At 39.6% G+C, this 13170-nt stretch overlaps 1 protein-coding gene across 1 annotated transcript in view; it reads left to right on the top strand.

Annotated features, from left to right (window-relative positions):
• Positions 1-6989, top strand: part of LOC120051130 (nuclear receptor-binding protein 2-like) — a 48159-nt gene extending 41170 nt beyond the window's left edge. The window contains exons 10-17 of the mRNA XM_038997818.1: positions 2290-2385; positions 2579-2711; positions 3057-3210; positions 3399-3534; positions 5400-5453; positions 5653-5716; positions 5821-5876; positions 5981-6989. Of these exons, the coding sequence (XP_038853746.1) occupies positions 2290-2385; positions 2579-2711; positions 3057-3210; positions 3399-3534; positions 5400-5453; positions 5653-5716; positions 5821-5876; positions 5981-6067 (780 nt within the window). The 3' untranslated portion in view covers positions 6068-6989. The remainder of the gene's footprint in view (positions 1-2289; positions 2386-2578; positions 2712-3056; positions 3211-3398; positions 3535-5399; positions 5454-5652; positions 5717-5820; positions 5877-5980) is intronic.
• The last annotated feature ends 6181 nt before the right edge of the window (positions 6990-13170 follow it).

Genomic DNA, 13170 nt, shown 5'->3' with positions numbered 1-13170 from the left:
TAGGCCCCTTACTTTTTGAGTAAAGCCAGTGTGTCTATGTATGCAGATGACTCAACACTATACACGTCAGCTACTACAGCGACGGAAATGACTGAAACACTTAACAAAGAGCTGCAGTTAGTTTCAGAATGGGTGGCAAGGAATTAAGTTAGGCCTAAATATAAAAAAACTAAAAGCATTGTATTTGGAACAAATCATTCACTAAACCCTAAACCTCAACTAAGTTTTGTAATGAATAATGTGGATATTGAGCAAGTTGAGGTGACTAAACTGCTTGGAATAACCCTGGATTGTAAACTGTCATGGTCAAAGCATATACATCTACAAAACATGATACAAGAGTATTTCTTAAATTTTATTTAACCTTTATTTAACTGCGCAAGTCAGTTAAGAACAAATTCCTATTTACAATTACGGCCTACAACGCTGGGCCAATTGTGCGCCGCCCTATGGGACTCCCAATCACAGCCGGATGAGATGCAGTGCCTTAGAGCGCTGCGCCACTCGGTAGCTAAGATGGGGAGAAGTCTCTCCACAATAAAGTGCTGCTCTACCTTAACAGCACTATCAACAAGGCAGGTCCTACAGGCGCTAGTTTTGTTGCACCTGGACTACTGTTCAGTCATGTGGTCAGGTGCCACAAAGAGGGACTTAGGAAAATTGCAATTGGCTCAGAACAGGGTAGCACGGCTGGCCCTTGGATGTACACAGAGAGCTAACATTAATAATATGCATGTCAATCTCACCTGGCTCAAAGTGGAGGACAGATTGACTTTATCATTACTTGTATTTGTGAGAGGTATTGACATGTTGCACCGAGCTGTCTGTTTGAACTACTGGCACACAGCTCCGGCACCCATGCATACCCCACAAGATATGCCACCAGAGGTCTCTTCACAGTCCCCAAGTCCAGAGCAGACTATGGGAGGCGCAGAGTACTACATAGAGCCATGACTACATGGAACTCTATTCTACATCAAGCAACTCATGCAAGCTTTAAAATTATATGTAAAAAACAGATAAAATACACCTTATGGAACAGTGGGGACTGTGAAGAGACACAGGCACAGACACATGCATACACACACATGATAACATACGCACTATACACACACATACACATTCATTTTGTGTTGTAGATATGTGGTAGTAGAGTAGTGGCCTGAGGGCACACGCTTAATGTGTTGTGAAATCTGAATGTATTGTAATGTTTTATAAATTGTATAACTGCCTTAATTTTGCTGGACCCCAGGAAAACTAGCTGCTTGTCACGATCGTCTTTATGTGGAAGAGAGGACCAAGGCGCAGCGTGATACGAATACATCTTCTTTAATTATAACGAAGACGAAACAAACACTTTTACAAACTAATACAAAAACAACAAACGATCGTGAAGCTATACAAACTATGTGCACACATGCAACATACACATAGACAATTACCCACAACCTGCCTAATGCCTATGGCTGCCTTAAATATGGCTCCCAATCAGAGACAACGATAGACAGCTGTCTCTGATTGAGAACCACTCAGGCAACCATAAACATACCTAAACACCTACACTCAACACAACCCCATAAACTCTACCAAAACCCCCTAGACAATACAAACACCCTCGACTAGACAAAAACACACAAACATCCCCCATGTCACACCCTGACCTAACTAAAATAATAAAGAAAACAAAGATAACTAAGGCCAGGGCGTGACACTGCTGCCTTGACAGCAGCTAATGGGGATGCATAATAAATACTAATATCATAATGTTTCTATATACCTTCCTAAAATTAATAATGAATTTATTGTGATGGTGTATATTAAATTGATTTATTCTACTTTTTTTTTAAAATATAGATGTTCCAAAGGCGCACATCAGCGGCTTGTATGTGTGGAGGGCTGGAGATGCTTAACGTGTTTATGTTCATTAACGGCCAATTACCATGAGACCGGCAGTCTTTTGCGTGACAACAACCAGCTGACATTTCATGACCGCCACAGCCCTAATTGCATTGTCCTCTTTGTATCAAATCAAATCAAAATGTATTTGTCACATGCGCCGAATACCTTACAGTGAAATGCTTACTTACAAGCCCTTAACCAACAATGCAGTTTTAAGAAAAATATTTCCTAAATAAACTAAAGTAAAAAAATGACGTACAAGTTGTGTTCATATGTTCACGTCCTATCTCAGTCTAATAGATCACACAGACTGTATACCAGCACACACCCAGAGGCCCCATTAATACACCCATGTTCATTTCTTAATGGAATCTCTGTATTTATTTATAGATGGCTGTCCTGGAAATCCAGGCTAATGGAGATGCTGTTGTGTCCAAGGAGGCCATCACCAACGCAGGCCAGTCTCTGGAGGATCCCCTCATGAGAGTCAGTCTCACTCATGTTTCCATCCATGGCCCAAATATAGCAAAGCATCACAGCAAAAACACATTTGATTAAAACCCACACCTTATGAAATCAAGTTTATTGAATGTACATTTTAAAGGATCCCAACACACTAATTAAACCCTAACTAATACACTACATAGCTTTGACCTTTGACCTCCACTCCCTCTTGCAGGAGTTTACTCAGTCGTGTGTGCGTCACGAGGCCAAGCAGCGTCCCACAGCCCACGACCTGCTCTTCCACCGCGTGCTGTTTGAGGTTCACTCCCTCAAGCTACTGGCTGCCCACTGCCTCATCAGCAACCAGTGTGAGTGTCTCCATCTCTGAAGTCCCCAATGCACATGGCATGCAATCTGTGGATTGACAACTGCCAATTTTTTGCCTGGGCACCAGTCTGTTTGGCATGACAAGGAGTGGCATGATGGCACAAACAAAATGCAAACCAGGCTAGCCATTTGTGTGGGAGAGAGAAAATGTTTCCACGTCTTATTTCCTTTTTGTTATGGGACAGCTGAAAAATACTGAAATCCTTTATTGGATTTTGTGGGATTTCTTTGAACGTCTGTTGTTACAACGTTTTTTGATTTGATTTGCTATATGCCAAACTGGTATGGCATCCATGTAACACTCCCTTACCCATCTCTCTTTGCAGACCTGCTGCCAGAGAACTGTGTGGAGGAGAAGACCAAGTCCTTTGACCCCAACGGTCTCATGGCAGAAATCAAACATGGCAACCGGCCTGGCGTTCAGCTCAAGTATTCCCATGTGTCTCCTTTGGAGCTGGACAAGTTCCTGGAGGACGTCAAGTAAGGGCTAATTCCATTCACCCATTGGACTCTGGTCAAAAGTAGTGCACTATATAGGGAATACGGTGCAATTTAGGATGCAGCCTTAAAGAGCTGCCTTGGTCATTGCCTCTTATGGGCTTTGTGTAGGGTGTCATTAAGAGATGGCCTTGTGACCCCTGACATCATTCTGACTCATCCCTCTTCAGGAATGGGATATACCCCCTCATGAACTTTGCATCGTCGCGGCCCCACCCCGTACCCCGTGCCCTATCCCTGTCCCACGAACAGGTGGAGACGGCGAAGTCCCCCACCCCTGAGCCCCAAGAGACAGAGAGCAGAAAGGTGAGGGTTAGGTGTCTGTCTGTCTGTCTTTCTATTTGTTTGTGTGTGTTAAGCCCTATTTGGACAGGATTAATTTTACTGGTGGAGGTCGGGTAACGTAATTATGTAATTACATAATAATTACAAAAAAGGTGTTGCTCATGATTTGAGCAAGAAAACAATGTGATTCAATAAATTGAACGAAGTGCTGCGCATAGCCTATATACCTTCACAGTGAATGCTTTTATTTATATGTTTTGTGCATATTAATTTAATATTGCCGAAGTAAAAAAAAAAAGTTTACATTTTATGTAACCCTTGCTGTTAATAGATGGCAAAGCAGCATACAGCTTACCTAAACTTTTGGAAATGATAAGTTCACTTTCTCATTCAACGCCTTAAAACGCATCTCAAGTGCAAGTGCCCTGTTTAGCTCACATCTGAATGATGGGGGGCATTTAGTACGTCTATTGTGGAATTCATTTATGATCACACTTCCTCAATTCAAATATTATGCCGACATGATATCAAAGATGGTTTGGTATGGTTTGAGTTGTCAGTGTAGACCTGTTATCGCCTGGACTTGTTGAAATATTATCACGCCTAGAAAAAAATAACGAATTACAGGGGGCATGTTTGGAAAAAACGAATCCTGTCTGAATCGTACTCTGGAATAACGGACGTTCTGGGGTAATAATTACATAATCAACGTTCTCTCAACGTAATACTAGTCTCGTGCCAATATACAATTCCAGACAGAATAGCCTACTGTTTTTCAGCAAACTCCACGGTCCTCTCATAATACTAGTTTCCGTGCGTATCGACATCTCTGTGTTTACCGAGACATTACAGCGTTTGACAGGTACTGCTGGAAGTTTGAGCAAGAAAACATAGAATTAATGCTTAAACAAAGTGCTGCATTTATTTCATATGAATGACCTGCATTTAGCAACTTTCACAGTGAATTCTTGTGTCTATACGTTTTGTGCCATAGAATTAAAATTGAACATCGCCAAATGTGTCAGTTTAAGTAGGCCTAACTGTGGAATAAAAAAAAAAAAGTGCCTATAATCTTAATTAATTAAACCCTGGCTGTTGATGAATTAGGCAACAGATGACAAAGCAGGGCATTCCCGGATTCCCCACTGAGCTAAACTTTTAGGAAATAGCAAGTTTATCATCCATAAAATCATCTCAAGCAAATACTGTCCAGACGCTCAAATTTTTATTCAGAGGGACGTCTACCGTGGATCGCTAAAATAATCATTATAATTACACTTTAAATATTATGGGGACACCTACAGTTCCGGTCAAAAGTTTGGACACTCCTACTCATTCAAGAGTTTTTCTTTATTTTTTACTATGTTCTACATTGTAGAATAATAGGGAAGACATCAAAACTATGAAATAACACATATGGAATCATGTATTAACTATAAAAGTGTTAAACAAATCAAAATATATTGTATATTTTAGATTCTTCAAAGTAGCCACTGTTAGCCTTGATGACAGATTTGCACATTCTTGAAAAACCCTGGTATGAGTGGGTTTGTCCAAACTTTTGACTGTTACTGTATATATTTGGCAGCTAAGCACAAGTTATAATTGCAGTTTATTATCGTCTAGACATGATGTTGAAATATCTTCATGTCTAGAATATAAAAGTCTCCACTCCAGGCTTCCGTCGTAGACTCAATTGAAAAAAAGAAGGAAAAAAAGAATCCTGTGCAATCTTCCTCTAAAATAATGCACATGCTGAGATAATGATTACATAACCGACGTCTGTAATAATACTAGTCCCGTCTGAATAGGGCTTTAAAGAGAATAGTGCATGTTAAAGTACGCTTATCACTCTAACTGATGGTTGGTCTGATGGTGTGTTGCAGGTGATTCAGATGCACTGTAACTTGGAGTCAAATGAAGAAGGGACCAAAACTCATGTGAGTTTGACTATCGTCTTCTTTTAAATAATGGTGTCAATGTGTACAACCCCCCCAGGTCACGTGGCCTTTTGGAGTTATCATAACATGACATAACATCGGTACTTTTTTTTTAATCCATTCTGATCCTCATTGCATTTGGGGGATAAGCATGTTCTGTGTTGATAAAATATATTCCTCTATCCTGTCCTCTCCTTAGCTCTCTCTGTTTCTTAAGATGGACGACAAGCTCCATCGACAACTTAGCTGTGACATCCTTCCGAGTGAGTCTAATGGACACTTTCATGTCCATTATTATGTTTTTATTTTATTTTATTTTTTTACATATTGTGGTATGAGGCTGAACTATTTTGTATGAATCTTTCAGCTGACAGCTCCAAAGACCTTGCCAATGAACTTGTTCACTACGCCTTCATAAGTGAGGTAGGTATCCTTGTCGCCTAATGTTATTGCAAACAGCCATAGTCATTTGCAATAACCTGTAATGATCTAACTTCTAACCTCAAACCCTGTGTAACCCCATGCAGGAGGACTGTGGGAAGCTGGCAGGATTCCTTGAGGACGCGCTCACCAGACACAAGGGCAAAGCGCTGGCCTCTGGGATCACACAGTGAGAAGGGGCCGCTACGGAAGCTGGCCCACAGAGAGGGGCCTCGGGCATTGACCACTCAAACAGAGCAAGACAGGGGCTAGAAGGCAGGATGACTCAGCCAGGATCAGAGGGGCTGGCTCCAGTGAGGGTTTGAAGGATTGAGCCTGATGAGTGGTGATTGGGACTGGGCCTGATGATTGGTGGATCATCCCAAAGAGGGCTAGGATAGGCCAGGACTGAGAGGGACTGAAAGCATCTCCGGTTGGATGACTCAGAGGCATCATGGCTTGTTAAATCCATTTGAATTCAATCACTTTTTGACAACACCCCTTTTGATTTGAACAAAATCTGCCATACATATTTTCCCATTGTAGAAGGCTCCGAATGTGACATTCAAGTGATAAAGGTGCTCAAAGTTGACTGATTTTGCAAACTCCACCATACCATGAGACTTCCATATCTTCATCACTGGAAAATATAGTCAGTTGAGATTGATATCATTTAAATGCATACAAACAGGGTTGTCAAATATTTTATCATTTCTGGCAATAATATAAAAACTTTATACAAATGTCCTTTTTTTTTAACCTTTTAACGAACGTCAATTATCTTTTCGCATATGTTGTAACTTAGACCCTATTTGACATCATCTAAGGTTTTGTGTTATGCCCGCCATCGGTTGAGAAACAACATGCTCTTGAATAAATCTAAATCATATACACATATTTAGCAGATGTTATTGCGGGTGTAGTGAAATGCTTGTATACCTAGCTCCAACAGTGCAGTAGTATCTAACAATTCACAACAATGCACACAGATCTAAAAGTAGAAGAATGGAATTAAGTAATATATAAATATTAGAGTGGCATTAACTAAAATACAGTAGATGGAATTAAGTAATATATAAATATTAGAGTGGCATTAACTAAAATACAGTAGATGGAATTAAGTAATATATAAATATTAGAGTGGCATTAACTAAAATACAGTAGAATAGAATACAGTATATACATATGAAATGAGTAAAACGGTATGTAAACATGATTAAAGTGACTAGTGTGCCATTAATAAAGTGACCAGTGATTCCATGTCTATGTACATAGGGCAGAAGCCTCTAAGGTAAAGGGTTGCATACAGGGTGAGTGTCATGTTTTGGCAGAAAAATGTACTAAAATGGGAATAAAATGAAAATGTCAACTTTCAAATGGTACCACAAAGATCATCAGAGAATGTTGACTTGAATGGGAATATTTGTTGTTTTAAATCTTTCCAAAAATCTGTTCTTTCTGACCACTTCTTCCATGGGCAAACATGTATGTAAAGTTTTGTTTAAATCAAAAGAGATGCTGTCAAAAAGTGATTGAATTCAAATGGATTTACCCGGCTGTGTTCAGCTATCCCACAATGCAGTGGAAGATTGATAAGTCCTCTGCCTAAAAGGGCTGTAACGCCTTAAGATGTAATCATCCATAATGCCACTACTATACTGTACTGCCAGTAGAGATGTTTCCAATGATGGATGGATGTAGTGCATTCAAGACAAACCAATAAAACAGCTATGTTTTTATGTTATTTTACAGTCTTTTAATTAATAGTTGATAACTCCAGAAATGTACATTTGGAAGTTGTTTTTGGAAAATAATCTATAAAACGTATTTTTTTTTTAAATAAAAAGGCTCCCTAGTTTTATAAGCCCCAGCAATACCTACCATAGAAATGTCTAGCTCTTAGAGAGCAAATTTGATGACAAAGATGAGAACCGTCCAACATGCATGGTTAACATGCTAACACTTAAGTTAACTTCATTATTTTTGCTTAGTTCTATGAACAGCATTAGCGTTGCACCGACCTTTTTCTGTTGACGTTTTAATGGTGTATAATGGTCTTCAAAACACACTCGCAGTGCATTCTAACAGTGCTTTGCTAGCTTGAATGACTCTCCGTGCATTAGTAGTAACGAGCAATGAGATGATGCCTCTCTTTTAGCCTGTAGTGCTCTTAAGGGTTTTCCCTGTGAAAGTGTTCTGTAAGCCAAAAACTTGCAAAGTGCCTGTGATGGCAACCCACTATGTACAAAACCCATAATACAAAACGCCACAGCAACATAATGCAACTTCAGAAATGACAAAAACTCCTGACAGTCAACGATTCAGTCTATTGGGTTGGTGTCAACAGAATGCTATACTTTTCATTTATTCTGAAAACCAGCTTGTGAATGTGTTGAGGGGCCACAGCTTGAACCCTGGGAATGTCTAAATCCATTCTAGAACATGGATCAGCTAAACACATAGAATATAGTCCACTCCGATTGAGCCATTTGAGAACGCGATTATGAATGGAGGGTTTTGTTGAATAGTGAAGGGTTTTCAAATAAATAAAGCTCAGAATATTTTTTGGGGAAAGCAATTAATTACTCTTCTACTGAACGATATAACTACTACAGTACACAACACAAAAAAAGCATTGTATACTTCTGGAGGTTGAAGCTGAATTCTGCGTAAGTGTCCACAGATGTCCGATGCATTCTAAAGCAAGCAAAAGTCAATAATAGATCTATTGCAGTGGGATTTAGTAATTTATCGATTGCTTTAAAGTTATTTTTTTTAAATGGAAAACAACTTTTCTTAATCAATCTCGAACAGTATACACTGAGTGTACAAAACAATAGGAGCACCTTCCTAATATTGATTTGCACCCCCTTTTGCCCCTTAGAACTGCCTCAATTCGTTGGGGCATGGATTCTACAAGGTGTCGAAAGCGTTCCACAGGGATGCTGGCCCATGTTGACTCCAAAGCTTCCCACAGTTGTGTCAAGTTGGCTGGATCTCCCTTGGGTGGTGGACCATTCTTGATACACATGGGAAGCTGTTGAGTATGAAAAACACAGCAGTGTTGCAGTTCTTAACACACTTAAACCAGTGCACCTGGCACATACTACCATACCCCGTTCAAAGGCACTTAAATATTTTCTCTTGCCCATTCACCCTCTGAATGGCAGGCCCACATACACAATCCATGTCTCAGTTGTCTCAAGGCTTAAAAATCCTTCTTTAACCTGTCTCCTCCCCTTTATCTACACTGATTGAAGTGGATTTAACAGGTGACATCAATAAAGGATCATAACTTTCATCTGGATTCACCTGGTCAGTCTGTCATGGTGTTCCTATTGTTTTCTACACTCAGTGTATATTCTTCAGTATCTGCATCTGTTAACAATATGACGTTTTGGTTCTTATGCTATCTGTAAAACACTGGTCCTATTACAATTACACTCCTGTATAGATGTTGCATAATATGCTCATTGCTCTTAAAATGTCAAGCCTTTTATCAGCTAGTCTCTTGGGGAAAGCGCTTCTCCCGGTCATTTATCTGTAGGATATGGTGTACATAAATATGTCTGTGTCTGTTCAAAGGTGTTTCCCTTGAACAGAAGTATGAATGCTCGGAGTGGTGCTACTGTTGTCTAGTAGTCTGCAATGCATGTCTTAATAATAGCTCCAAACTGTTCAGACACTTATTTTCCAAGATTGCCTTAGTCATTGACGGAGCTCCATTGACTGACTCCGGGGGGACCTGATCAAGAAAAATGAATGTTCAGACTAAGCAAAGCCCATTCATCCATTAGTCTTTTTCCGTAGCTATCACTTCTTTCTCCCGAGTCTGGATTCTGTTGTATTTCGGCTCTGTATTGTACTGGACGTGTTCTACTCATCCTTCTGTAAAATATTGTACTGCAATGAATGACAATAAAACAATGTGATGTCACATCATGGTGAGACTGGGTTTACAGAGTTTTTTTTTAACGTTATTGAATCTTGGGGTCCTTACTTATTAAAACAGTTTCACTTAAAGTTAGAATCCTTGTTGCTCAATTTTTGAACTTATAAATTAATGATATATACACATTGATTCTTGAAGAATATAACTTAAATGCCGTGTGAGCTTAGTTCAACTGTCGTACCCCATCAGAACCCAAAATACAAGCGTATTTTACTCCAATATTAATAAACAATGTAAATGTAAACAAATACTGTATAGCCTCAAAACATGGTTAAAACCATAGCCATATATATTTGGCTCCGGTTAAAACTCACATTTTTTATATCATGGATGGTCAGACAGAGGCATCCATACCTCTGTCTATGAATTTGAGAGTTAGTATTTCTTCAGGCCCATCCCTCAGTTTTTTAGCAAAACTGAGGTGGGGTCAATGCTTTGTTATTGTTTCAACTACGGATTCTAGCTTTAATCTGTCTTGAATATGACAACAACAACAAAAATTCAGCAGCACTACACTGCGTAATTCAAAGCACCTGGCTACTTTTGTCAAAGAAAATGGGCAAAATAAAAATTAAACAAAACCTGGCTACCCTGAACTGTGGATGAACATCCGGTTCCCCAAAAGCATCTTAAGGCCAAACCCTCTGACAGACAGCACCTGCGGACAGGGTGGCCCATTCATTTTCAATGAAGCCTAGGCCTCTATTCAGGCGGGATGGTCAGCGGTGCTCAGTGGAAGCTGCCTAGCCAGCCGAGGCAGAGAAAATAGGATTCTGCTCTATTTTTCAAGCCCATTGTTGACCAATCATATTAGAAAACGTAGCCTGCGTGGTGAGACATCAGAATGTACATCCAACAGCAGGACCAGCTAACTTGCCCACTATCCTAGGAACTTATGCCACGTTCAAGTGACATTTCATATGCCTAGTGGCAGTGGTGGAAAAAAGTACCCAAAGTCATACTTGAGTAAAAGTCTAGATACCTTAATAGAACGTTTCTCAAGTAAAAGTCACCCAGGAAAATACTACTTGAGTAAAAGTCTAAAAGTATTTGGTTCTAAATATACTTATCAAAAGTAAATGTAATTGCTAAAATATACTTAAGTATCAAAAGTAAAAGTAGAATCATCATTTCAAATTCCTTCTATTAAGCAAAGCAGACTGCACCATTGTCTTGTTTTGAATATGTATGGATAGCCAGGGGCACGCTCCAGCACTCAGACATCATTTACAAATGATGCATGTGTTTAGTTAGTTCACCAGATCAGAGGCAGTATGGATGACCACATGTTCTCTTGATAAGTGCATGAATTGGACCATTTTTCTGTCCTGCTAAGCATTCAAAATGTAACACTTGTTTTTTTTTAGGAATGTAGTGAAGTAAAAGTAAAAGTTGTCAAAAATATAAATGATAAAGTACAGATACCCCAAAAAACGACTTAAGTAGTACTTTAAAGTATTTTTACTTAAGTACTTTACACCACTGCCTAGAGTCTAACCCTATCAGTTTACAGTCACATTTAATTATAAAATTGGATTATAAAAATTCTGTTGCATGTAAACACATTTTTATGCATGCTAGCGACTATTTTTTCGCACGTCAATAATGTTTGTTAATTTCATTGCTATGCTCACCAGTGGCTGTCACATGGACTGTGGGCTTTCACCAAGGGGCCAGGGTTCTGGTTTAGAAGCACGGTTTCTCCTGCTCCTACAGTTTTGCTTCGGTACTGCAGTTTAACTGACGCCCCGCCCAGAAAGACAATGTCCATACATGGCCACATAGAGAAGTCAGATTTGAAAATTCTTAATAAGACACTTTAGTTATCACCATCGTGCACAAAACATCTATTGATTTATTCAAATGTGTCAGAAGCCAATTTTTCCCCCATTACTCACAGCCGAAGACATAACATTTTCATATACAGTGCCTTCGGAAAGTATTCAGACCCCCTTGGCTTTTTCCACATTTTGTTAGGTTATTCAGATCCTTTACTCAGTACTTTGTTGAAGGACCTTTGGTAGCAATTATAGCCTCAAACCTTCTTGGGTATGACGCTACAAGCTTAGCACACCTTCATTTGGGGAGTTTCTCCCATTCTTCTCTGCAGATCCTCTCAAGCTCTGTCAGGTTGGATGGGGAGTGTTGCTGCACAGCTATTTTCAGAGATGTTCGATCGGGTTCAAGTCCGGGCTCTGGCTGGGCCACTCAAGGACATTCAGAGACTTATCCCGAAGCCACTCCTACATTGTCTTGGCTGTGTGCTTAGGGTCGTTGTCCTGTTGGAAGGTGAACCTTGGCCCTAGTCTGAGGTCCTGAGCGCTCTGGAGCAGGTTTTCATCCAGGATCTCTCTGTACTTTGCTCCATTCATCTTTGCCTCGATTGTGACTAGTCCCGCAGTCCCTGCCGCTGAAACCCTGTGAAACCCCCCCCCCCTGTAAATGTAATATTATGTTTTTTAATTTTAATCCATTTGCAAACATTTCTAAAAACCTGTTTTCGCTTTTTCATTATGGGGTATTGTGTGCAGATTGCTGAGGATTTTTAAAATACATTTTAGAATAAGGCTGTAATGTAACAAAATGTGGGAAAAGTCAAGGGGTCTGAATACTTTCCAAAGTTAAAGTCTGTAATGTTTTTGGATGATGTGATGACAAAGTCACTGATCGCTCTGCTCCCTGTGCTTACTGAGTGCTAGTGCACCTGTGATGTTGGTCCATATAAACTGGATGCAACCCGGATTTAGAAGGTCCATGAATCGTCATATGCGAACTTGAGTAGATTACCTTGAAAACAACAGTCGGACATCTTGAATGCAGTCTCCAATTGTTATTATACCTCAGTGGCTGTCACTCTTGTGTGTGAAGGCACTAGCCGCTTTGACTAGAGGGACAAGTGGTGTACTGTACATGGCAATATTCGGCTGGCTGTCTGAAAAGCGCTTTAGTTTATTGTTAGAACCTTCGTAGGAGCATAGTTCAATTCTATTCATTGCAGCCAATGACAGTGCAGGCAACTGCCAATTGACTTATCTACAAAAAACCTTGCATCATAAATAAGCACTCATTTTAATTTTGTAGATCAGTAATTTTTTTTTACAATTTAGCTATTGTGAAAAAGGGTTGCCATCATTGTTGGCCAATACTCACAGTGCATTGCAAAAGTATTCATCCCCCTTGGCATTTTTCCTATTTTGTTGCATTACAACCTGTATTTTAAATACATTTTTATTTGGATTTAATGTAATGGACATACACAAAATAGTTTAAATTGGTGAAGTGAAATGGAAAAAAATTACTTGTTTCAATTTTTTTTTAAACAAAAGTGGTGCGTGCATAAGTATT

This window comes from Salvelinus namaycush, chromosome 7, assembly GCF_016432855.1.
Source record: "Salvelinus namaycush isolate Seneca chromosome 7, SaNama_1.0, whole genome shotgun sequence".
NCBI classification, from domain to species: domain Eukaryota; kingdom Metazoa; phylum Chordata; class Actinopteri; order Salmoniformes; family Salmonidae; genus Salvelinus; species Salvelinus namaycush.
Note: the sequence above shows the minus strand (reverse complement) of the source record. Positions and strands in the feature narration are given on the sequence as shown.